At 34.5% G+C, this 27,158-nt stretch overlaps 1 protein-coding gene and 1 pseudogene across 1 annotated transcript; one reads left to right on the top strand and one right to left on the bottom strand.

Annotated features, from left to right (window-relative positions):
- Window positions 1–11,297: 11,297 nt before the first annotated feature.
- LOC142607426 (L-type lectin-domain containing receptor kinase SIT2-like) lies at window positions 11,298–13,658 on the top strand (annotated as a pseudogene).
- Window positions 13,659–18,493: 4,835 nt separating this feature from the next.
- LOC142608215 (uncharacterized) lies at window positions 18,494–24,993 on the bottom strand. The gene is made up of 7 exons (XM_075779944.1): window positions 24,815–24,993; window positions 23,940–24,005; window positions 21,401–21,519; window positions 20,456–20,592; window positions 19,341–19,488; window positions 19,095–19,251; window positions 18,494–18,884 (listed from the first exon to the last, which is right to left on the bottom strand). The coding sequence occupies exons 2-7, from the start codon at window positions 23,950–23,952 to the stop codon at window positions 18,793–18,795; spliced, it is 666 nt and encodes a 221-aa protein (XP_075636059.1). The 5' UTR covers window positions 23,953–24,005; window positions 24,815–24,993; the 3' UTR covers window positions 18,494–18,792.
- Window positions 24,994–27,158: the final 2,165 nt, after the last annotated feature.

Raw genomic sequence — 27,158 nt, forward strand, 5'->3', positions numbered from 1 at the left:
ATGTTCCAGGTGATCCTAGTATGTTTGTGGAAGGCAATCCCATGAGTTCAGGGATGAGGCCGAATTCTCAACAAGTTGATAATGCAGGGATTAATGGTACCGCGAACATAAAGGAAGTGGATGCTATGTTTGTGGAAGGAAATCCCGTGAGTTTAGGGATGATGTCGAATGTTCAGCAAGTTGATAATGCAGAGAATTATTGTACCACAAATGTGAAGGAAATGAATGCTAGTTCATTGGAAAAGGGTCCGGATTCTCAGGAGAATAATGATTTGAATGGAGATAATGCTATCATGAAAGCTGGATTCTTATAGAACTGATGGTGTGGTAGTGGATTCAAAGTTAAGTAGCACTAAGGGCAACACATCTGAATATGAGACAGCAAGTGAATATCAGAGGTTGGATAAAATTGGGCCACTCCCAGTCCCATTAAAGCCCAAATCCACTTGGACTACAATTATCCGATTGGATTTTGGGCTTAATGGGTTCTCTAAGGCCTTAATGATACCAGCTCTTGACAAAAGGAACTTCATGCATAAGTCTGTTAAGGCTAAGCAGGATGATGATCATAGCAGAGTAATTACTAAACATGGGAAGGTGGACAATGAGGGAGCAAACAACAATGGTGTATCAGCGGGGGTGGAGAACCACCCTTGCTGGGAGCAATGAGGCTTCTAAGCTAGAATTGCCAAGAGTCTAGGAGCCCTTGGACAGGTTATAACCTTCGCAAATTAGTGAGAGAACAAGCTCCCACAATATGTTTCCTGATGGAAACACGATTGGATAAAGACGGATTTGAAGCTGTATAATCATTTGTCATTTCAGAATAAGATTATTGTCAAACATCCAGACATAGAGGGTGGGCTAGCATTATTGTGGAAGAGTGATTTAACAATGGAGATCATCAACTTCACTACAAATCATATCTTGGCAAAGGTAACAGAGGAGGACGGCTTTATGTGGTATTTAACATGTTTTTATGGCTAGCCAAATGCACAACAAAAGGAAAAATCTTGGAAGTTATTAGCTCACTTGAGAAATTTTGTGGACAGACCCTGGCTATGTGTTGGGGACTTCAACGCTATCCTTAATGGCTCAAAGAAGCAAAGTAAAAGGCCACAACAGACAACCCAAATTAATGCGTTTAGGGATGCCTTGGAGTTATGCCAACTTGAGGACCTAGGATATAGGGGTTATCCTTTTACTTGGAGCAATAAGAGACCTGGTGATGCACACACGAAGGTGCAGCTTGACCGAGCTGTAGCAACCAAGGAGTGGATAGAGAAGTTTCAGATGAGCACAGTCACACACCTTTCTCCTTATGCTTTGGACCATTTACCTATTATTATTCAGATTCAAAGCTTTCACCAAAAGCGAAGGAAAAGAGATAGCTGGTTCAAATTTAAGGAGTCATGGCTTCTTTGGGATGACTGTGAGACAGTAGTGCAGGATGCATGGAATAAGCAGGTGATAATGTAACGAGGTTAGCTTCAATCAAAGAGAAAATGGGGGTATATGGGGCGGAGCTAAAGGTATGGAGTATAGCTAGGACTGAACCAGATGCTGTGTCCATTAAGCAACTTCAAAACTGACTTGATAGTTTGAACAGAGCTGAAACTACTGAGGACAACAAGACCAAGTACCTGGAGGTCAGCGAAAGATTGGATGATCTCTTATTGAAGTAGGAAATTTATTGGGCACAACGGTCTAGAATTCCTTGGCTAAAACATGGGGATAAGAACACAAATTTTTCCATTCTAAAGCAACTCAATGAAGACAAAGAAATCACATAAAGAGTATTAAAAATGCACAAGGGAAATGGGTGGAAGAAGTGGAGGATGTTGCTATGGTAGCTACAGACTACTTTGATAATCTGTTTTGTGTAGGTTCATGTGACTAAATGGAGGAGTGCCTAAATGCAGTCCCTAGCAAGGTGACACCTAATATGCAGGAGATGTTGTCTAATGATTTTAGTGTTGAAGAGATCAAGGTGGCGTTTTTCCAAATGGGACCAACAAAGGCTCCTAGACCTGATAGTATAAATGCTCTCTTTTACCAAAGATTCTGGCATATTGTGGGTGACACTGTAGTTTCTGCTGTGTTAGAATTCTTGAATGCTAGTAACATGTTGCCTGATATAAATCATACTAAACCGATTAGTGAAGAATTTGGAGAAAATGGCTGATTTTAAACTAACTAGTTTATGTAATGCTATCTATAAAATTATTTCAAAGGTCTTGGCAAACAGACTGAAATAGGTACTTCCTAATATCATCTCACCCACTCAGAGTGCATTTGTACCGAGTAGTCTCATTACAGATAATATACTGGTGGCATATGAGACTTTGTACACTATGCATTCCAAAAAGAGGGGTAAAAAAGGAGCTCTAGCTCTAAATCTAGATATCAACAAGGCCTATAACCGGGTTGAATGGCTCTTCCTACAAGGAATTATGCAAAAAATGGGTTTTTCAGACAGGTGGATAGAAAGAGTGATGAGTTGTGTTACCTACCATCCTTTTCAGTTCTAGTCAATGGCAGACCCTATGGTAATATTCTTCCCTCTATAGGGCTCCATCAAGGAGATCCCCTTTCACCATATTTGTTTCAGTTGTGTGTAGAAGGCTTCACTTCCCTATTGGAAAAGGCAAAACTAGAAGGCAAAATCAATGGAGCTTCCATTTGTAGAAGAGTACCTAAGATTTCTAATCTCCTATTTGCAAATGATTCTTTGCTATTCTGCCGAGCAACTCAGAATGAAGTGGTGACCACTGTTGAATTCCTTCAAACTTATGCAAATGCATCAGGTCAGAGCATAAACTTGGAGAAGTCTTCGGTGTACTTTAGTTGCAATACCTAAGGTAGGCAAAAAATGGAGATGATGAGGATACTGGGAGTTAAAGAGGTATTTCATTTTGAAACCTATTTAAGGCTGCCAACATTAATTGGGAGGGCTAAATACCATACTTTCTCTAATCTGAAGGATAGGGTATGGAAAAAATTACAAGGTTGGATGGGCATGTTACTATCTAAGGCTGGTAAAGAAGTTCTCATCAAAGCGATGGCTCAATCTATCCCCACCTACACAATGAGTGTGTTTCAACTCCCTTTGAAGTTATGTGATGAATTGAATGCTTTGTGTCCCAAATTTTGGTGGGGACAAGTAGAGAATGAAAGAAAAATACATTGGAAAAGTTGGGATAAGCTATCAAGCTCAAAGAAAGAGGGTGGAATGGGTTTTTGTGATCTAAGAGCATTTAATCTAACTATGTTAGCTAAATAGGGAGTCAGGGATGGAAAATGATACAAGAAACTGACTCTTTGGTGTATATGTGCTTTAAAGCAAGATATTTCCTAAGATCTTCCTTTCTTGATGCTGTTGAAAAATTGCTCCTAATGATGCAGAAAAATCACCAATTAGTCACACGGTCCTCACAAGCTTGAAGCAATACCTGCATAACAAAAAGAGCAGACCTAACAGAGAGCACCAGTGTGGTACCAGCTAAAAACCCTCCGAAGGTCAAGTGAGAACTTTTCACAACCCTAGAATGCCAAAGCTGGAGTGAATTATGCGTACCTTGCATTCTGAGGGTTCATGGGTTTTTATAGTAGAATCAGCCTCCGTTTCTTGCTTCTTGATGCTGTTGAAAAATTGCTTCTGATGATGCCGAAAAATCACCAATTAGTCACAAGGTCCTCACAAGCTTAAAGCAATACCTGCATAACAAAAAGAGCAAACCTAACAGAGAGCACCAATGTGGTACCGGCTAAAAACCCTCCGAATGTCAAGTGAGAACTTTTCACAACTCTAGAATGTCAGAGCTAGGGTGAATTATGCGTACCTTGCATTCTGAGGGTTCATGGGTTTTTATAGTAGAATCAGCCTTCGTTTCTTGCCCATCAAGACTTTCCTTCTAGGGAAGATCCTCTTTAACGAGCGTATATTACGGAATCCTTTGCTAGTTAGAATTCTTCTCTCGTTGAGATTCTTTACAGTTAATCGTGAGACGCAAGTTAATTCCATTTAGGAATCCCTAGAGTTAAACCAAATCAGATGATTGCCACGTGTCGCTTGCATCCGTCCACTGTGTGTCCATGCACCTTGGATCCGTCGACTATAAACCTTCCAGCCAATTACCGTCACATTTACTTAAATGGATCCGTCACCTACATCTTTTAATCCTCTTCAGCTCCTTTATTTGGAGGAGCATAATGGCTGCACTACTTGTCTTGAAATCGGGCTATTGTTGGAGAGTAGGGAATGGATTTTCAATTAAAGTTTTGAGGGATAGATGGATTCATAATCATCTGACAAACTCCATCATCCATGCGACCAACAATGGTATGAAAGATCTATTGGTCTCGGATCTTATAGATCAAGATTTGCATTGGTGGAGGAGTGATTATATTATGACTTTGTTTCAAAGGGAGGATGCCGAAGCGATTTGTAAAATTCCATTAAGCAAGAGGTATGTGGCTAACTCCATTGTTTCGATTCACAACAAAAATGGCAGATTCATAGTCAAATCAGCATACAAGGTTGCCAAGGAAATTTTAAGGGGACCAAATTGGGCTGAATGCTCAAGTGGTTGTGCAGGAGAAGAGGTATGGGCTGCCTTATGGAAGCTTCGTATCCTAAACAAGATCAAGGCGTTCGAATGGAGAGCATGTCATGATATTTTGCCAACACGGATGAACCTCAAAAAGCGAAGGATTATTACTGAAGATGCTTGCCCAATCTGTACTAGGTGCCAAGAATCGGCCTTCCATGCATTGTGGGACTATGTTGTTGCCCAGCATGTTTGGGCTACAAGTATAAAGATTATGCAGAAAAGCGCTCACGGTCAGACTGATATACTTAAGTTAATGGAGTATTTAATGGATCGGCTAGCATTGGAGGACTTGGAATTGGTATTGGTTCAAGCTTGGCTGATATGGAACCAGCGGAATAGGAGAGCAACAGACTACCTAGAGGAGTTTCGAAATGCACAAAGGAATTTGACAACAGACCCGGTCTTGTAGACTAGAAGTGAAGCTTGGAAGCCTCCTCTACAGTTGATGTGTAAGCTGAATTTTGACGCTGCTCTTTTCATGGATTTGAATAGGACTGGTTTTGGTGCAATTATCTGGAATGATAGAGGGGAAGTAATGGCTGCCATGTCTGCCAAAGTTACTGCAATAATCAGCAGCGAAGAGGCCGAGAAGTTAGCTTGTAGAAAATCAATTGAATTCGTGATGGATGCTGGATTTTCAAAACTTGTAATTGAAGGAGACAATGCTAATGTCATACACGCTATCTCATCTCTTGAGGTGAACTAGTCATTGCTTGGGAATGTTGTGGATGATATCCAACAGTTGCTCTCTACTTTGCATTGGGTGGACATTTGCAACACAAGGAGGGGAGGAAACAAGGTCGCACATGTTCTTGCACCGCACGCTAGAAATATACCATATGATATGTATTGGATAGAGGAGTTACCTCCATTAGCTATGGAAGCTTTGTATCAAGATGCTATTAATGAATGAATGAATGAATAAAGGTTTTGTTTTCAAAAAAACAATATATATATCAACTTAACTTCTTCCCATCCATCAAAAAAAAATTCCTCTTCTTATTTTTTTTCCCCATTTTTTGATTTCCATGTCAATTTGTTCTTTTTTTTAATATTTAGATAGAAAAAATTGTATTTAGGTTTTTTCTTTAATTCTTTTTTTATCTCTCTCTCTCTCTCTCTCTCTCTTCATTTTATTTTATTATTTCTTGCAACTCTACTTTATATTGATGAATCATTATGATTTTTAAAACTCTATTTTGGGTTCATATATTTTGGTGTTGTATTTTTTAGTTCCCCATTACAAGTAGTCTCTCTCTCTCTCTCTCTCTCTCTCTCTCTCTCTCTCTCTCTCTCTCTCTTAGTTTTTCTTGGTTTGATTTTGCTTGAGTTAATACTTGATTATTTTAGAAGCAAGAATTTGAGTTTATTTCAAAACAAAATCTTGGCTATTCTAATAGCATATTAGCATTCAGTCTAACTCACTCCACATCATCAATTCGGTCTAGTTCGATCTACTTTTGCTCACTTTGGTCAATTTTGGTTCAATTTAATCTACTTCAGTCCACTTTAGTTCAATTAGGTCCATTCAGTCTACTTTGGTCAATTTAGTTCTATTTGATCCAATTCAGTCTATGTTAGTCCAATTTGGCCCATTTGGTCAATTCAGTCCACTTTGATCTATTCGGTCCAATTGGGTCCATACGGCTCACTTAGGTCTATTCGGTCAAATTTAGTCATTCCGGTCCACTTCAATCTATATGGTCCACTTCATATCACTTCAGTCCAATACGGTGTACCTATATAAAAATGACAGAATACAAGTTTGGGTTGAGAGTACTATTAATTATTTGAATAATATCAATTGTAGTCATATGATAAGTTTTGGTTATCATAATAATTTTTCTAAGAGAATGAGAATTTGAACAATAACTTCAAAACTAAAAAATTTTAATTGTAACAAAAGAAATTAGGAAAATATAATGCATAATAAAAATAGTTAGAAAAATATGACCATTTCATAAAAAGAATAATATCAATCAAAAACATTAAAAAAATGATAAAATTATATATTTGTAAAAAAAAAATAGAGTGATGGAAATTACTTTTTAAAATTATTTAATTTTTAGGGAGAACAAATAAACTGCAATAAAATTTAGAGAATATATTATACATATTTAGTATAAGTTTATTATGATTTTTTTTATTATCATAATAATCTTTTTTAAGATAATGAAGAATTTGAATAATTTATTTAAATAAAAATTATACATACATACATATATTGTTTGAAGGTATTATCAATATCATGCAATTCATTTAAAAGTATTGACTTTCACTTAGATTTGTATATTCATAGTTTTAGGGTTTAGAAAGAATTTCTCTTAAATTAGCTGGATAGAAGTGGATTGAAATGCTACATTAGTGTGGCTCAACAAAAGTGTAGCAACAATAAATATTATGCTTAAGATTTTAGATATTGCAAGTTTGAGATTTATATTATTTTTAATAAATTTGTATTTAGAATAGGTACTTTCAATCCAAACATATCTTTTCCTTATATGTAAGTGCATAAAAATGAACCAAAGTGGACCAAAATAGACTGAAGCGGACACAAATGGACTAAATGGAATGAAGTAGACCAAATAGACTCAATAGGACTGAATAAGAACAAGGTGGACGAACTAGGACCAAAGTGGACATTTGGACTGACAAATGGACAGATTAGGACGAAAGTGGACATTTGGACCGAATAGGAACATATAGAACCAAATAGGACAAAGTGAACCTAACAAGACCATAATGGACTGAATAGGACCAATGTAAACTTTATGGGACCAAAGTGCACAGAATGCACCGATAAGACCAAAGTGAACAGAATGGACGGAAGTGGACTAAATGGACTGAAAATGACCAATGTGGACTGAATAGGACTGAAGTATAGAATAGGACCAATGTGGACTCAATAGAATAACCATAGACAAAAAAAAAAAAAAAAAAACCAAAGTGGACCGAAGAGGACAAAATGGACTAATTAGAACCGAAGTGAACTGAATAAGACTTCTAAATACTTATCATTTTTATTGCATTTGTAAGGCTCATATTTCTAATTTATCATGTCTATTTTGTTTTTTTTTTTTTTAACTCAAAATTAAAGATTTTAGCCCAAATATAATAAAATTTTATACTTTTCAATCTAAAAATTAAGGGGAAAAAAAAGTATTTTTGAGCTAAACTTGAAAAGGCAAACTACAAAAAGAATCAATTTAAGGCCCAATTAGTCCAAAATGGACCGAAGAGGACCGAAATTGACTGAGTGGACCAAATTGGACTAAATGGGACTGAAGTAGATTGAAGTAGACCCATTTGAACAGAATAGCAATTTTTTGATTTTTAGGGAGAACAAACTATGTTCATCAAATTTTAGAGAACAAATTATATATTATATTACAATTACAAAATAATTATTTGCATGGGTCTATGACTAGTATATATAGAATGTGTTTGGATTTAGCTTTCACGTCCAGCGTCCACGTCTGGGCTTCCTTTTTTTTTTTTTTTTTCAGCGCTTCTGTCACTGTTCATTGGCCATGAACAGTGATTTTAGGCCAATGAACAGTAATTTTTGGCATGAACAGTACTTTTTACACATTTAAAAATTATTTTGCTACAGTGTTTTCAGTTTTCAGTTTTCAATAATAAGTTCTATCCAAACAGACTCATAAAAGCAGAAATCTCATCATGTGAGAGTCTAAGGTTTTGCCAAGTGACATACTTCTTAAAAGAAGAATTGAACTCACACCACAATATTCCAAATCGTCATCAATTACTTTTTATTTTTTTGGGTAAATATATCATCATTAATTTACCACTTTTCTTAGACGTTGCATCAGTAATTTACTAAACTTCAAGTAATAGATAGGATAGAAGGATGTTAATTATTAATGAATTTTCGTTTTCCAAATTACACACACTCTCCAAAGGATTTAAATTGACCATCATTTCTTTAGCTACTTTGTTTTAAATTTTCATATGTTTAGCCCTTGCCACTTCTCCAATTCCCAAAACATACCACACCATTTGGTTTTTTTAAAAGAACATACCACACCTACTTCTCTTCCAGTATTACTACGTGCACTTTGCTTTTGCTATGCTTATGTTGTGAAGATTATAATTATTAGCTGTATTGTTTGCTCAAACTGAAATAACATGTCTTATTGTGTTTCTAGGAAATGTTATCTTCATTTCATGAAATATGTGCTAGATCCAAGGATAAAAGAATCTTCCAAGGAAACACATAGTCATCCACTTGGGTTGGTCATCAACAATAATCCCCATCTTACCAACATTCGGTGGCCTAGTTGGTAAGAAACTGGGTCAACAAGTCTCAGGAGTTGGGCTCAAGCCTCAACAATTAGCTATGTGTAGATGCTCCTTATATCTCAACTTCATCCCAAATGGTTGACTTAACTTAACTGATTGGGAGTATGGGGTCCTACCCGAGAGCAATTAGGGTGCTACTATGTTTACACCTAAGTAGTAAAGCTACACTAGTCACCCCCCTAACCATTTTCTCTTTCCAAAAGCAAATCCCCATCTTGCACATACCTACCCATGGTCCTCAATGGTAATTTTCTTCTCTCTCTCTTTTTGTTTACCAAGATGTTCCTTTATTACATATACTTTTTACTTGCTAATTATGATTCTTATTGCCTTTTGGGTTTCTAAAAAATAATTGTAAGCATAATATTAAATTATGGCTTTTACTAATTATTTGTGTCTAACATTATGGTGACACATCTTCCAAAAAGCATTTTTGACAAATAATTTATTTTCTGAATTCCTCGATGTCTTTCACAATCTGTAAAGAAAGAAACATCATTGCCACTCCAATGATATCAACATAATTTCTATCTTTTAACTCAAAAAATGATATCAACGAAATTATTGTTTTCCTATGTTTTTTAAATTTGTATAGTTGTTAAGTTGATGTTTCAGTATTGTTATATACATCTTGATTCTTATATATTATTTTTCTTGATTGATTTGATACATCCAAGAGGGAAACTTTCACATGGGTAACATGTAAAAATTAAATGTTCTTGTTATTTGCTTGATTTTCATTAGTTTTAAAAAGTTTTAGCCACCACAAGCATTAACACTTTGAAGATTCCTATAAAAAATAAAGGAAGATTGCAAAAAGATTAAAAGTCTCTATGGTAACTGTTTTTTTTCCCTTATTTTTGTTTTAAAAAATAATTTTCTATTTTTGAAACTAAAAAATTTGTTTTGGCAACTCCAAATAATAAGAAAACAAAAACTGTTCTCAAAACTCAATTTGTAAAAGAAACTGAAAACATGCAAAAAATTATTTTTAGCTTTTAGTTTTCAAAAATTAAAGAAAATACACATTTAATTTAATGAATCTGTCTCATTTAATGAGTTAGTATTAGAATTCTAATCCTACTAACAACATATTTTACTTAGGGCATCATAGTGTCACATCATGCCGGCACATCAGCTAGTTTCCATTAGATTGAATCCCTTGTAGCCTTCATGCCTTCAGCTTCTCCAAATTTTCATACCCATTGAGAGGAGACTCAAGCCAAACACTCTTGATTCCCTTGTGTGTCTTGGATTGGTGCTGAAAATTATAGAAGTTATCACAAACCTTCTAGTGGCTTTGAAGTATCCAAGAGATTGGATTTGCGATTGATATCATCTCAACTTGCAAATCAGAAGCTATCAAAGAGGAAGAGCCGGTGCAGGGATCTTGGATTCAAGAGCAAATTGCAGATTTTTTTTTAGATTTATATATATATATTGTTCTTATCTTCTTCTCCTATAATTTCTAAGTTAATAAAAATTTTAATTTAATTACAATCCAAATTCTTCATCTAATTCTTTTATTATTAATTTATCTATAATTTCTAAGTGATTTATTTTTTGAGAAATAAACACACACACATAGAAGGGAGAGAGAAAGAGATTCTAACATAAAGGCACATCATAACTCCACTCAAAAGCCATAGTAACTTTTTAGGGAGAGTGGGGCAAGTTATACTACACACAACACACTCTCTTAAGCAATGTGGGACAATTACCCATTCTTTTTTTTTTTTGAGAAATAAACACACATGCAAGGGAGAGGGAAATGAATTCTAACATAAAAGCACACTACAACTCTACTCAAAAGCCATAATAACTTATAAGAGAGTGTGAGGCAAGTTATACTACACACAACACTCTTTTAAGTAATGTGGGACAATTACCAATTTTTTTTTTTTTTTTTGAGAAATAAACACATACACAAGAGAGAGCATTGTGTGTGTGTGTTTATTTAATTAGCAATAGAAAATCTACTTTATTTATGAGTTATGGATTTGGACGCTTCTTAGTATTAGCCGCCTGTAATGTTTTGAGTAAGAATCTTATTCAAAACAAAACAAAAAATTCTCTATCATGTTTCAAATGGTGAGAATGACATATCATCAAAAATCATCTTTCTGGTTTTAGTTTGTAATTAGAGAAAGATTATTATGACCTGTTGGAGTCCATCCCTCTCACGTCAAGTTGGTTTTGGACCTTTTCTTCTTTATTTTTTTTTCGGCTAAAATGTTGGACTTGGACCTTGTTTTCACAATACAATAATTTTGACATGAAATATCTGGGGACAGAGAAGGAAAACCACCATTTTCTAGGAGTTTCACTTTGACATTTCATACAGAGCCTGTGTTCATAGGAATAGTTTTTTCAATGGCGACTGGGCTTACATCACTTCCTTTTCTGGTTACTCTCTACTTCATCCATAAGATTCCATTGATGCTTGCTCAAAATGACCAGTTCATCTACAATGGCTTCCATCAAGCAAATCTGCTCTTAAATGGAGCCGCTCAAATCTACCCCAATGGTCTATTGCAACTCACCAATAATTCAGAAAAACAACTTGGTTATGCTTTCTACCAACTTCCTCAAAAATTCAACGCTTCTTCGGGTTTAACTCAGTCTCTTTCATTTTCCACAAACTTTGTATTTGCAATAGTTCCTGGCACACCATCGAAAGGTGGCAATGGAATTGCCTTCACCATCAGTCCCTCGTGGAAATTCACCAATGTTATAGCCAGCAATTATCTAGGACTCTTGAATGCCTCAAATAATGGCCTTTCAACAAACCACTTATTAGCCATTGAGCTTGATACTATAGAGGGTCAAGAATTTCAAGATATAGACAACAACCATGTGGGAATCGATGTGAACAACCTGACATCAATTGAATCAGCTACTGCAGCCTACTTTTCTGATCAAGAAAGAAAGAATATAAGATTGGAGCTAGTAAGTGGCAACCCAATGCATCTTTGGATAGACTACAATGAAACAGAAAAGTTACTGAATGTAACACTAGCCCCAGCCGGCATCACAAAACCAAACCGGCCTCTCTTGTCAACACGCATAGATCTGTCCCAATATCTTTTGAAATCTATGTATGTTGGTTTCTCTGCAGCCACTGGTACAGTTACAAGTGACCACTACATTCTTGGATGGAGCTTTAATAAAAGTGGACAAGCACAAAGCCTCGATGTTTCGAAGCTTCCTCAACCTCCCCGACAGAGGAAAAGTAAAGATAAACGGGGACAAATTATCATGATTTTGATCATAGCAGTAGTGGTTGTACTGATATTGGTTACTGGAGCTATTTTCATTTTGAGGAGGAAGAAATATGCAGAAATACTTGAAGATTGGGAAAACGAGTATGGTCCTCACAGGTTCAGTTACAAGAATCTCTACAAAGCAACCAAAGGTTTCTCAAACAAAGAGCTTCTTGGAGAAGGGGGATTTGGAAAGGTTTATAAAGGAACACTTCGTTCTTCCAATATACAGATTGCAGTCAAGAAGATCTCCCGCAATTCCAAACAAGGGATGAAGGAATTTGTGGCTGAGATCATTAGCATGGGTAGGCTGAGGCACAGGAACTTGGTGCAGCTCCTAGGATATTGCCGGCGAAAGGGTGAACTCCTCTTGGTCTATGATTATATGCCCAATGGAAGCCTTGACAAGTTCTTATAAGGCAATGAAAAACCAAAACTTAACTGGCTTCAACGATTTCAAATCCTCAAAGGAGTAGCATCTGGCCTTCTCTACCTCCATGAAGAGTGGGAACAAGTTGTTCTACATAGAGATATAAAAGCAAGCAATGTTCTATTAGATGCCGAATTAAATGGAAGGCTAGGAGATTTTGGCCTTGCCAGATTATGCGACCATGGTGCCAATCCCCAAACCACCAATGTGGCTGGAACTGTGGGTTATTTGGCTCCTGAGCTTACTAGAACAGGAAGGGCAACCACTTTCACTGATGTGTTTGCTTTTGGGGCTTTCATGCTTGAAGTGGCTTGTGGAAGAAGGCCAATAGAGATACGAGGTCTACCTGCAGAGATGATTCTGGTTGATTATGTCTTTCAATGTTGGAGAAAAGGAGCCATCCTAAATGCTAGTGATCCTAGATTGGAAGGTAGTTATGTAAAAGAGGAAATGGAATTGGTTTTGAAACTAGGCCTGTTTTGCTCACAGTCAGTGCCAGCAGCTAGGCCTAGCACGAGGCAAGTGATGCAGTTTTTAGATGGTGATGTTGATCTACCGAAGTTGCCAGATGACGATGCTTGTTTTGGTACATCTACAAGTAGTGAAGCATATGGTTTATCGCTATTTCCTTCATCTAGCAAGGGTTCTGCTCCTTCCATGTTTAGCACTAATTCAATCCTCAGAAGTGGTCGTTGAATTAGCTGTACAACATGCTATGGGCAAAATAGATCACGCATCTTTGCTTAGTACCAAAACATTCAGTGGCACACAAAGCTAGAGATGGGAGGTATGCAATTTCTTTCACTTACTAAATAAACTGATATTAGGTAGTAGTCTACTTAAGCTCTATGTAGTACTACAACTCAACAAGATTAACTCAGCTATTGCAAGCTTTATAGATCAATATTTATGTAGTGTATTGCAGAAAAAAACCAGATCGTGTGGTTGATCAAGTTTTAGATTACTAAAAAGTGAAATCCCACAGCTAGTAATCATTATGTGTGAAAATGATTGTTAGTGAAAGATGTAATTTAGACCCCTTGGTCGATTTTATGGGGAACTAATCAACTTTGAAAATTAACAGTACAAATGCAGATTGATTTCCAGTTAATTATTAATTACCACAGTAAACAAGTCAACAATTATAATCAAGGTGTTCTAACACAGTCCATTGTTGACGAAGTGGAAAACTTATGAAGGCATTCAAGATACCAATATGGGCTTAACCCCAACCCCAAGAAGTAAGCTTTACAATTTGAGATATACCCATGAGCCATGACTCAAGATTCTACACCCAATAGGAAACTTACTCTTGTGACCCCACAATCAACTCCAAATCGCTTAAACTCTTCTATTATGAATACTTTCCACGAACTGTGTTTGTCAATCCATGAGGTCATATTTTTTCTCTTTGAATAGCACTACTTTGCTCTAGTATATCCTCCTTGTCTTTACAAGTTGTGCAATAAGTGATTTATATAAATGCATAAAGTAGAGTTAAAACCTAGTAGGAAATCTTCTCCTATCAAATTTTGGACTCAAAATCGTGCAATTTTTCACTCTAGTACTTCTTGAATTTAACATTCATGTGTCAACTTTAAATCTCAATATCTCACTTGATTCAAATCCAAATTAGATCAAATTTCAAATGTGTCTATTTTGAAACTCCGGATGTCTACTTTCCAATGAAACTAGTTTCACTCAAAAATTCAATTTGGTGCAAAAGAGATAGGTAAAAGATCATAAACACCTTATCTTGAGCATATCGAAATTTTAATTGTCTTTGAGCAAATTCTAACCCGAGCTCTACCCACTTTTGAAATCAATAAACTACTCAAATAAAGTTTGCTTTCGCAATATAGTTGTTTGAATGGTTTATTATGAATTGCAGTGGTGTAAGGAGTTGAGTGAGTAGTACTGAAAATGTTTTTTTTTTTTTCTGGAAAAATGAATTTTACTTAATAAGAGTCAAATCTGTATACCAGCATATTTCAACCCTGTGAACTTATTGATTACCATGGCACACCTTGAGATCATCATCCAAGAGACTTGCAAGACATATCCTTTTAATTGGAAAAGAAAAAAAAATCTATTTTTTCTTTAAAGTTTCTAGATTTTTATTTTTATTTTTTTAATTTCAGAATTTCAAAATAACAAAACGTAGTCATTGTGGGGAACTTAAAGGCAACCTACCTAATGGAGTGGACAGAAGGACTACATTGAACACGAATTAAAGTTGAGTAAGCTAAAAGTTACAAGACTGAATTTAATTTTGGGTAAAATTGGATGATGCAATTTGTAATTTAGTGAGTATATTTTTACCTTCTTTTAGATTGTAACTAGCAATTTAATTATTGTAATCTTCATTTTTTTTTAGATTATAACGAGGACCAAAATTATGTATTTTATTACTTATCAATAAAAATATTTTTTAATCTGATTTTCTTAATTTTTTTGTTTATAAATTAAAATAAGTAACGACTCCATTGTAATTGTAAATCCCTCAACTTAGGTAAATAATAATCAATAGTTGAATCCCTTGAGATTCACAATTGTTACAAGGATGAGGTTTCATCCCTAATTAAATTCTAATCCACTTCAAATCTTTCTTTTTTTTTTTTTGAGGGGGAATCCACTTCAAATCATGGTTCTCAACTATTGTCACTATTGTATTCTAATTAAATTCTAATAAATAGTTGTCACTATTGTATTCCTTTTTCAAAATTAAATAAAAAAATTAAATTAAATAAAAAAAAAAAGAATTTTTGTATTCAAATCAACTAGTAAGAGTGATGGCACTAGCATTATTATAGTGATGATTGATATTTTCTCAAAGAAATACTTAAGGTCGCCAAACAATGAAGAAGTTAGATTGTTAGCCCATGTCCAAAGCCATGGATTTCTGGGAATGTTTAAGAACATTGATTGGATGCATCAGATGAAAAATTGCCCAGCTGCATGGAAAGACATGAGCCAACTATTATTTTGGAAGTTGTGGCATCATATAATCTTTGGATATAACATGCATTTTTTTGGATTATCTAGGTCAAATAATGACATTAACGTATTAGAGCGATTTTATATATTTTCCAAGCTCGCATAAGTACATACTCCTTTAGTTAATTACTTAATCAATGATAATAATTACACAATGGAATATTAACTTGCTAATGGCATATATTCAAAGTGGTCCAACATTTATGAAAACAATCCTGCCTCCACTAGGACAAAAAAGAAAATTATTTGCAAAATCTCAAGAGGCATATAGGAAGAATGTAAAACATGTAATTGGAATGCTTCAAGCACAATTTGCATTTGTACGTGGACCTACACAATGTTTCTATCCTGAAATGCTCCAAAACATCATGAAAGCATCCAAAATTCTCCATAACATGATTATTAAAGATGAGCAAAATAAAAATAAAGCTATAAATTTCGATTATGAACAAATTGACAAAATCCTCATACATAATGTTGAACAAAACACTGAGTAAAGAGCTTTTATTAAAAACTGGACTCTTTAAATTACAACACTTTTTACAATCACATGCTTTGACTCACTAACACTGGTGCACACAGAGCACTTACTCTCCAAATACAATTGCACACACTTGACACCTTACACTTGGACACCTAGCTACTAACACTATGACAACTATTCTTGACTTTCTTTTCTTCACTTCACACTAGTCTGGGTGCTTACCCGTACTTCACCTCACTTCACACGTCTCACACACCTCATATCACAAGTGGGAACCATAGGTTCCTATTTATATAAGCATGAGGCCGGTTAAGTAACCGACATTGAAGCTTCTAGCTTCATCTGATTTCTGCCACCAGAGTTCTAGAGCTCGTTTGGTACGTGTGTTTAAACAATAGTTTTTAATTTTTTTTGGAAATACATGTGGGTAAAAAAGTGTATGGAAATACATGTAATGTTGTTTAAAAACTGAAAACATGTGTTTAAACACATGTACCAAACATGCCCCTAGTAGTTCTAGGTCTTAGTTTTTTTTTCTAGCCCCTTCTAGACTATGACAAAAAAAATTATGGCTGAGTTTTACTTCTACATAGAAGTCTCTAGAGAATTAAAGAGAGACATCTCATAGAAAAATCCGGAATGCAAGAGAATTTTCTAAAGAATGAGAGAGAGGTAGTGCTTGATTTTTAACACACAAGTGTCACACGAGCAAACAAATGAATTTTTGAAATTTGCTCAATTTTATAAACGTGATAGAGATCAAGAAGTTCATTCTCAACACCCATTGGACCTCGTTGAACATTGATGGCAATTACAAGGCGAGTTGTTAGGAACTTTGAGTGTGTGAATTATGGATGTGAGTTCTTATTGTAATTTGATATGAGTTGTGCATGTGAGTTTTCTATGGACTACATTGGTAGTTTAGTAATTTAGTTCAACTTAAAAGACTTCTATGGACTACATTGGTAGTTTCCATTGCATCTATCATACTCTTCAAAGAACCTTAACGATCATTAAGGAAAAAAAATTCCAAAAATATGATTGTCACAAAAAAAAAAAGGATTTCTAGATATATGACCGTTAGAATAATTTATTTATTTTTAATCATTGTTAGGAAAAGTCGGGTTTTAAAAAATATGACTGTCACTAGAACACAATTATTTAAAAATATAACCGTTGGAAACAAATAATAAAGAATTTTTTTTTTTATACATACAATGTTAATAGTATGGCAGATGAGATGTAGAATGAATTATTAAGTGACATGTTAAAATAAATGAAGTAACTTTTTGATATGTCAGAGTAACTTTTTTTAGCACAACCTATGCTAGTGCTCTAAAATTGCCTAAAAAAAATGCTAGTGCTCTAAGTGACTTGGTCTCTCTCAACAAAAAAAAAGAAAAAGTGACTTGGTGGGCTCTTGCCTTTCACTATTTTAATTACTTTTATGTCATCACTGCTACTTTCTATTTTACTTTTTTCCTATTTTTATATCAATCTTGTAAAAGTAATGATATGGACAACAATTTAACAACATATATTTAAACCTTTATCTTTCTGATCTATGATTTTGAATTTCATTTTGTGTAGTTTTTGGTGGGTGATATTTAGTTACAAGTACTGGTCAATATTTTGTAGTATTAGTATCCTTACATGTTTTTCTACTCTGTTCCAAGGATTGAGAGCCAGAAGATTAATATGAAAATTCAACATAAAAGAGAGAATTTGTAATCTATTCACTTGAAATGTATAAAATGTCATCCGATCTTGGATCGTATCTATATTATGTTCAAGCCTTATTATTCAATTCTGAGAGGACACCACTACTGAGTTCTAACTGAGAGTCATTTTCCTGTCCTCAAAGAACTTCGTAATCTTCTATTAGCTTTTGATTAAAGAAAGCTATGATAGAATCACAAAGTTGTTTATTACTAATATTTGATGATAGTGATTTTTACATGCCTTACACGTTCATCAAAAGATTCAAAACTAGTATTTCATAAAAATGACTACATTGGCTAATTTCTCAGGTTTTTTTCTTTTTTCTTTTTTTCCCGGTCAATAGCTAATTTCTCAGTTGTTGAACTTGATAGGGTGCCAAGGCACATCACAAGAAGTGGGTTTGGAAGGAAGAGAACAAAGGAATACGATAATGCAAATATAAAATGACCACTTTTATCCATTTTTCTTAACCATCTATCCTTGACTATAAAGCAACTTTATCATAGTCTGCATAAAGTATAACCAGTTGCAATTTACCAGGCATGTCAATAAAGATCCTGTTGGCATATTTATTTTTCTAATTTTTCCATTCATTATTTTTTGCATCCATTCAACACGCATCACATTTATCCAACCTAAAATATTTGATAATGCAATATTATTGAAGGACTTGAATAAAAAAATCTCAATAAATAGTAATTATACTTTTGACAGTAACAAGTTATTCAATGACTTGGGCAAAGCACAACATATAGTATATGCAAACAAATGTAGATCTAGTATTCCAAACTAACAAAATTGACCATAAAATATAGAAGGCAGTGTGACAGACTGACAGTTTCTTATAGAACAAATACAGCAATAACACTCATGATTATCTGGGGAGGGGGACGCCGGAGGATCTTATCCCTACTTCAATGACTTAAATGCAGAATCCAATTTCTGACTGGAACAAAACACTCACATGAAATCATAGTCATCAAGAGCATCATAGGAAGTAACAACCATTTCATCGTTTGGCTTGTCAACAAGGAACGGCTTTTTCCTAGGGGCTGCAGGCAAGGAAAAACATTTGAGAAACACCAAATGATAAGTTATTGATAAATTCCTCATTACAGAACAACTGAGAGCACCAACTGAAAAAATGGAGAGATAAATCCATTAAATACATATAAGTCAATGTCTGTCCATCACAACGGATTTATAATCCCGTGTGTGATCCTCTTGAAGTATCCAGGAAGTCAAAGTACACAAAAAGATACCTTTCTTTTTACCAGCATTTGCTTCCTTCTCTGCTTTTAGGTTCTCATTTGCAATTGCCGTGACAGAAGATGCAACATCTTTTGCATCTGCTGCTTTCAAAGTAGTCATTGACAGTCTCATTACATCCTTGAGTAAAGCAATATAATGGAAACTTTTCTGTATCACAGAAGCACAGGTACATTTATTAACAAAGTTAGATATTCACTTCACCTTTGGTCAAAACAGAGAAAGACAATTTAACACACCTCAAATGGACGCAGCTTTTGTGATACGAGCTCTGCATATTCCAAGAAATCAGTATCTGATTTGGGAATAAAATTATCAAGAGTCTTCTCATCTCCTCTCTCACCAAATAGTTCTTTGGTAGATTTATAATCTGCTTCTTCCACCAGCCTGTCATGGACAATATAGTTGCAGTAAACATCCTCTCAGTATACCAGAAACAAATAAAACATGCCTATTATTAAGTTTTTACAAGCCTCCACACTAATTGTCCATTAAGATCAATACACAAGTTCCAAATTAGCAGGGATCAAACCGTTCTAATAAATCATGATTTGCATTTGTTTTGCAATGATTTCGATCCCAAACAAACTTAAGTAGAAAAACAAATGCAGGCAAGCCCATAATTTAAAACAGAACAACATGCATCCTATAGCATGACGCAAAAACTTATCAAGCACACTGTTCAAAACTATGGCAACATCAACCATCAACTGCGCACTATGATCAGAATGACAAGCAAGGTTGTTGGGGGACGCTTCTGGATGCCAAACACTGACAAAAGAGCTTAGGATCTGGATATCAACTTTGTTCTTTGTCCAGTTTAGTGGTCTCATTTTGCTTAGAGGTTTTTTAAGTAAAAAATAAAAAAAGCAAAAGGGACCAAAAACAAAGCCCAGATATGAGACAGCAAATCTGGCACGCTAAAAGCCCCTCTAAAAAGTTACCTAGATACACTTAAAATAAAGCTCAAAAAACGGTCAGTTTCAGTTGCAAACTTAGCTTCAAACTTAACAAAACCTCAATTGATGCAGTTTCAGTTGCTTGTTTTCTGGATATTATCAATTTTATTACACTTGCAGGACACAGTGTAATGAGAGAAACCAACTTGCATCACCAGTTATCAACAATCTGAGTCTGGCATTAGATGCAAAAAAGAAATGCAACTTTAACACATCATGCTGCTCAAGACAGATAGTGTAAAAAGTAATATTTATTGCTGCACCATAATTTTAAGGGTTATCTAGAAATCATTTACCAATCACCAGATAAGAAATAGACATGCCTACAATTGATTTACTACCCAAAAGAAGAAAATAAATCCATTGTTAGCAGTAATAAATATTTGAATTTTTACCTTTGTTGGCGCAGTTTCTCAGCTACAGGATCTTGTGGCTCTTCTTTAACTACTTCAACAGCTTTTCCTTTCTTTTCAGCAGCTTCCACTGTGGGTTTCTTTGGAGCCCTTTCAACTGGAGATTTAGTTTCCGGTGCCTGGTAATCACATATAGACACAAAAGATTTTGCATTAACATAAACAAAGTAACCACCATAAACATGAGGTACTGGCATGTCAGTCCATATAACTTAAGAGTTAAGACCACAACTGCATAATAGCAAACTCTAATCCATGTTCCAGTAAAACACATGCATCCAAAAAGTTGACAGTGAAATAAATAATCTTTTGGAAAATTTCCGAACTAAAACAACTTTTAATACAAAATGAACAATTAACAACATGTGCAGGGGAATATTTATGCAATCACCATAATGGACCACTGAAAGAAAACAATGACATCTTTTTGCTAAGTTCCATGTTACTTGGACTTAATGGTTTGCCCCAAACCACCGGTGCTGTCAGAAGACAACACAGATATGGGCAACCCGAATATGAGGCATGTGCTCCCTCCAAAAACCAAACTCAAAAATAGCAAAACAATTTTCAGGAAATTCTGTATTTATTTCAGTTGAGCTGATCAAATAGAAAGGTAAAAAAAAAATTGATAAGTAACGTAAGAAATTTTATTAGAAAAAACCAAGTACACTGGAAGTGTACTAGAGTGGCACAAATCAAGAGTCCAGAATAGAAAGGAAAAAAAAAAAAAAAAAAAACAGGATCTAAATATAAATAATGTTCTTGGTGGTTCGGTAAATTGTTCAATTCAGAAAAATAATACAAATGCAACAACACCTCAATATTTAACTAATGAATCAATCAATTAATACTTGGCCCTCTTTTCCAATCAACAAGTGTGGTAAAAAATAAAATACTAAGAAATCATAGTTAAATCATCAATCATACCGTTGTAGGTTCATCTTCATCCTCCCATGATTCCTTCACATCATCATCGTCCACATCTTCATCATCCCAATTTATTTTAGACTGCTCCTTCGTAGGGATTGGTGGAATTTGCTCATGCTCTGAAAAAAAAAAAAAAAAAGTAGTATACACCTTTGTAAATTTATATAGCAGATTCTAACATAAAAAAATAAATACATAAAATAAACCTCAAGAAATTATAAAAGAAAAAAAATTAGAAACAAACTTCACTAATATTATGCCCTCACTAATAAAGGAAAAACTAGAAACAACACTGACTATTGCTGCAGTTAATGCATGCAAATTCTTTAAATCCCTCCTTTAATAATTTTGATGGAAACTGTTATTTTTAAAACCTAAAGTATGCTTCAAAATATATAAAATATACCTAAATACATGTGTTTACTAATTATTTGATTACCATGTCACCGTTTCGTGTCCTAAATTTTTAAGATTTACTCATGTCTTGTGTCCCGTGTTGTGTCCGTGCTTCTTAGTGCAGCAATGTATTCAGTTTTGGTTAGTCAGATAGATGGGGATACACACAGCTGGAATGTTCAAATTCATAGAGATTTTAATGATTGGGCCTGAGATAAAGAAGCTTTGTAGCAGACTATATGCAAAAGAATGACAGCACTATGAATTGGGAAGTCTCATTCACTAGACTTTCGTAGCGGACTATGGCTGCTAAGTGGTCCCTCTTTTTCAAGTTTGGAAGTATTACTAGATGTATGTAACTTAAGATTATTTTTGTGGTTTCCCAAAACAATTTCTGAGTTCATGGGGAACACTAAATTTTTCTCTCTTCAGCTAAATATAAAAAATTCCAAATTTCCTTATTCAAGTATCTCTAGTAGAGAAGGTTGTGATAAAATGGGGTGTAGATTGAACAGGAATCGCCAATTTGATGATCATTCATATTACACTACCATATGAGGTACCAGTAAAGTCTAAATCTCTTGGAAGAGTAGTAGGTGTGTAAAGGCTAAAAAAAGAATTACTTTCTTTGCATGGACAGCAACTTGAGGGAAGATTCTTAATCTTACCTGTGATAATCTCATCTAAAAAGGATTTACCTTACTTGGGGGTGCTGTATGCATCAATGCAACGAGGAGTGGAGACCATTTATTGATTCATTGCAATGTTGCAGTTGATATGTAGAGTTTTGGGATTCAATGGAGGTTACCAAAGAAAGTAATTGATCTATTGTTTGGTCAGAGGAATTGGTTTGGTAAACGTTCATTGGATATTTATAATCTAGCTCCATAATGTTTGATGATGACATTGTGGAGGGAACGAAATCACCACTTTTAAGATGCAGGAATTTCAATGACCCAATTAAAATCATCAATCATCAGATCGTTGGTCAGTTGGTCTTGTGGGTTAGGTTTCGCCAATAGCAACCCATTGCAGACTTTGTAGAGTTGCTATACTTCTGTGCATAATTTTTACTCTGTAATTCTAATGCTACTTTGTGTCTCTAATATGTACTCATGAAGTAATCCTGTCTCAATAATATATCATTACTTATATAAAATTAAAAAAGAAAAACACATATTTATACAGGCAATAGTTCAAATTAACAAATAATTATCAAAGTACAAATCTTGCCTTACTTGTTTAACAATCAAGCATCTTTCCTTTTCTTGCTCAATATAAAAATAGAAGGAAAATAAGGAATAGAAAACAAGCACCACAAAAATAAACAATAAATTAATAAAAGCAACTGTATCTATACTACTCTATACTTTTTGTATGTATATAATTATACAACTTTGGAATTGTACAAACAAAATTGGAAGTATATATTTAGCTGACTGAATTAAGAGACCCACTAGGAGAACATTGACCACCATAATTATACTTCTTTTCTTAATCCTCGGTTGCTAGCTACTTCCCATAGAATCAAGCAAATTATCACTCTGTTTGTTTCGATCATAATTTTTTTCTAAAAAAATGAATCATTTTCCAAAAAGTATTTTTCATAAAACTATCTCATTTTCCTATGTTTAGTAGCAATCTTAAAAGAGTTGGAAAAAAAAAATCTCCTAACTTCTCTTATTTAGTTTGTTGTGAGATAGAGTTATTTTCCAAAAAAATTTAGTGGAAAACAATCTCTAAAAATAAGCTATAGCTGCTATACTTTTTATATTGACCAATGATAATTTTCCTTTGACTCATTTTTTTTATGCTACCAAAGAATGGAAAACACAAAAAACTATCTTCACATAATGTTTTCCGTCGAAACAAACAGAGCATATAACTATACTAAGGGAAGTGCACCCAAGAAATTGACTAACCTATTGATCAACAAATGATAATAATATAATTTCATCAAGTAAAGTAACCAAAAGAATCTAAGATCAATAGTAAAATAGAACCACTAATATATCACAATCCTAGTGAATAGAAGCATAGCATTGCAAATTCAAGATTTTGAAAATCTCCCAAGAGCTAGGATTTACAATAGCACACCAAATTATTGGCAGAAATAATTAGAATTCAGAGAAGAAAGAATTACCCCAGTCCTCCATCTTGCTGTCACTTTCTCACAAGAAAAATCGCAACTATCTTGCAAAGAGTGATTCTGCATACAAAGAGATGTAAACATAAGATGAATAAATAAATAAAATAATTAAATATTAACTCCACATATGTCAGCTGTTTAGAATAATAAACTACCATCCACTTGGCAGAAATGACTTAAATACTTTTTCAGCACCCTAGCTCTCTCATAGTTAAATACCATCAACGGAAACGGGTACGGGTAAGACACGGTGACATGAGAAATTTTTAAAAATTATAACATAAAATGGCCAGTAAGACACGAGTACAGCACCATAAATGAAGTGTCCGTGCTTCCTAGTGTGTAACATACCAATATAATCTATACAAGCAATAAATTCTATTCGAAAAATCAACAAGTACACATGGAGCATAATAGCATAGAATCACACAAACAACATATTCTGATTGCAAATGCAAAGTGAACAAAATGCAACTCACTCACTGCATCAAAATAGGAATTAATGCATACCCATGAAGCAAAACAGGACTAATACTTCAAAAAAAAAATTTGAAGATGCAATTTTGTGATTGGAAAAATGCTTCCACAATTGCCTGCGTTTGTTTTTTATACTAAAGACTAATAGTTCCAATAAAAAAATTAAAAGCATATTCAAGAATCGAAGCATATCTCTCTCCACAAAAAATTCAGAGTTCTTCCCCTAGGTTTGGGGATTAAGGTGTGTACAGACCCTAAAGGAGCAGAGGGAGAGAGAAAGAGAGAGAGTAAAGATTAGAGAAATAGAGAGACTGATTGAAGAGAGAAAATAGATATTTGAAATGGGCAAGGCACAGAGAGAGAGAGAGAGAGAGAGAGGAGAGATTCGAAACCAGTGGTGACGGAGAGTGAGAGAGACGGCGGCGCCGTGGCGGGGAGGGGCGGAGGGACGAGAGAGACGGAGAGCGTGAGTTTGTGTGTTGAGTGAGAGAAGAGCGACCGAAGGGAGTAATAAAAATTTTTTAAGTATTCAAGTCAGGCCATTGAGATACTACTACAAGAGCCAAAAAAAAAATTGAGAGTGACTCATGAAATAGCGTACACCTTTAAAACACACTATTGTTCATTCCTAAAACTTTTATAAAAAAAATATATATATTATTAATAAATTAATAATTAATTAAAATTCTATTGTTCATGACATCTTATGTTTATTTCAAATATTTATTGCTTTGCATCTCAACTTATTTAATTGATACAATAAGCATCTTTTTTCTCTCTCTCTTATTCATTACATTTACCATTAATGTCCATTTGACAGTAGTTTATTTATTTTATAAATAAATTATTTATTTATAAAATATTTATAAGAAATAATTTTTATGTTACATGTTGGGTTAGGTCGGTTTTGCTAGATTGGTTGTTTTGATGCACATTCTTAGTTTTACCCTTTTAAAAAATAACTTGCAAAACCACCGTGCACCCTTAGTACGGTGTTTACTCCACCGATATAAATGCTTGTGGGATATGGGGGATAAGGTCCGGAGTTCAAGTTTTCAGAAGGGAGGTTCACCTCCACACATATATACACTTAGATTAGACTAGAGTAGAAATTCTATCTTGTATAAAAATAAAAATAAAGAATTCCAAAAACAAATTAAGCTCCTTTAGAATTTGAGATGGCAAAAAGCCCAAAACAACCTACCTTGCTTAATCCACCTTGTCTTATGCTGATGTTTACAACTTGAAAATGTGACAAGGTTGGATAGGTTTTGTTCACCTGGCAATGCCCCTAGCCATATATATAATCTTGTTTGTATTAGTATATATAATTATATATCCTAGCTATAATTTCCTTTTTCTTTTTTACTTATTCTATTCCAAAATACTTGTCTCTTTTTCTTTCTTAGGGTCATTTTTCTCTATCTTTCATCTTTATTTTATCACTCTCGTTAGAATTAATAAAATATTTCAAACTCAGCTTAAACTTAACATGTCTCACTTCTGCCTTAAATAAGAAATGAGATGAAGATGAGTACTAATAATCTACCCCATTGCAATCCATATCTTCTAATATGTTCATATCTTCTAATATGTTCATGCCATTGAGAGTTCAAATTATTTTTCTCCCTTATAACTATTTAGTTATAAAATAAAATAAAAAGTCATTAATATTTAAGAAATTTTTTATAATTTGTTGACGGCCAAAATCCATGTCATTTCATTCGTTTCCAAAGAAATGGATAAAGATTTTACCTTCGCGCGAAAACAAAGACAGCCTCTCTCTCTCTCTCTCTCCCTCTAGCCCCACCTCCAAATCGGGCTTTGTTGCCATTTACCATTCAATATCTAACATTTTTGTTAGTTGTTACTATGCGAAAGAAAGTAGGAAACTAGCATCTCGAGTTTATAAAACTCGAGATCCAAAAAAAGTCGAGCTTTTAAAACTCGATTTGCAGTGTTCGGCAACCCATTACGTGGACAAATTTTCCACGTGTGGCCACGTAGAAATCGAGTTTATAAGACTCGAAATCTACACGCCCATATACAGACCCCTCGCTGAAACAATCACACTCTCTCAACCTCACTCAAACACTCACACTCTCTCAACCTCACTCAAACACTCACACTCTCTCAATCTCTCAAACGCTCTCTCTGAAACACTCTCACTCAAAATTCAAACACTCTCACTGAAACACCCAAACCAGTCACCCTCAACCTCTCGGCGTTCAACGGAAATCACCCTCACCCTCAAACGGTCTCCTCTTTCCTCCCAACCGGCTTCAGGCGATCCTTCAAAATCCCTTTTGTCCCTACCAACGGAAGTTTGCAGGTATGTTTTTGAGCTTTTTAAATAATTATTCCATCTGGGTTTTGCCAAGTGTTTGTGTTTGATAATGTCTGTTGTTAGTGCTTTAGTTTTTCTTGTTAGTGTAAAATTTAAGTTAGACGAATTTGGTTTGATGCTATATACATTATCTTATATACATTATCTTATACAACTGAGTGCTCCACCGGAGTATTTTGAGTCAAAACATTTGGCATTTTAGGATAAAACCTGTGGCCTCACACCACCACTAGGGTGGAATTCCATTTTGGCTATAATGCATTAGCAGGCAAAGCAAGTTTCGAATTAAGCAGCATAAGTTCATGGAGTTGTGTTTCTTCTTTTCTTTTTTTTTCTGTGGGGGTTGCTAATGTTAAAGTTTTGCTAGTTTTTGGTCCAACCACAGCATC

This window comes from Castanea sativa, chromosome 8 (assembly GCF_040712315.1).
Source record: "Castanea sativa cultivar Marrone di Chiusa Pesio chromosome 8, ASM4071231v1".
Classification (NCBI taxonomy): Eukaryota; Viridiplantae; Streptophyta; class Magnoliopsida; order Fagales; family Fagaceae; genus Castanea; species Castanea sativa.

Coding starts and splice junctions, on each gene's coding strand:
- LOC142608215 (XM_075779944.1), bottom strand. Junction 20,593..21,400: donor ATGAAGATGAACCTACAACG/GTATGATTGATG, acceptor TGTGATTACCAG/GCACCGGAAACTAAATCTCC. Junction 18,885..19,094: donor AAATGCTGGTAAAAAGAAAG/GTATCTTTTTGT, acceptor CCTTGCCTGCAG/CCCCTAGGAAAAAGCCGTTC.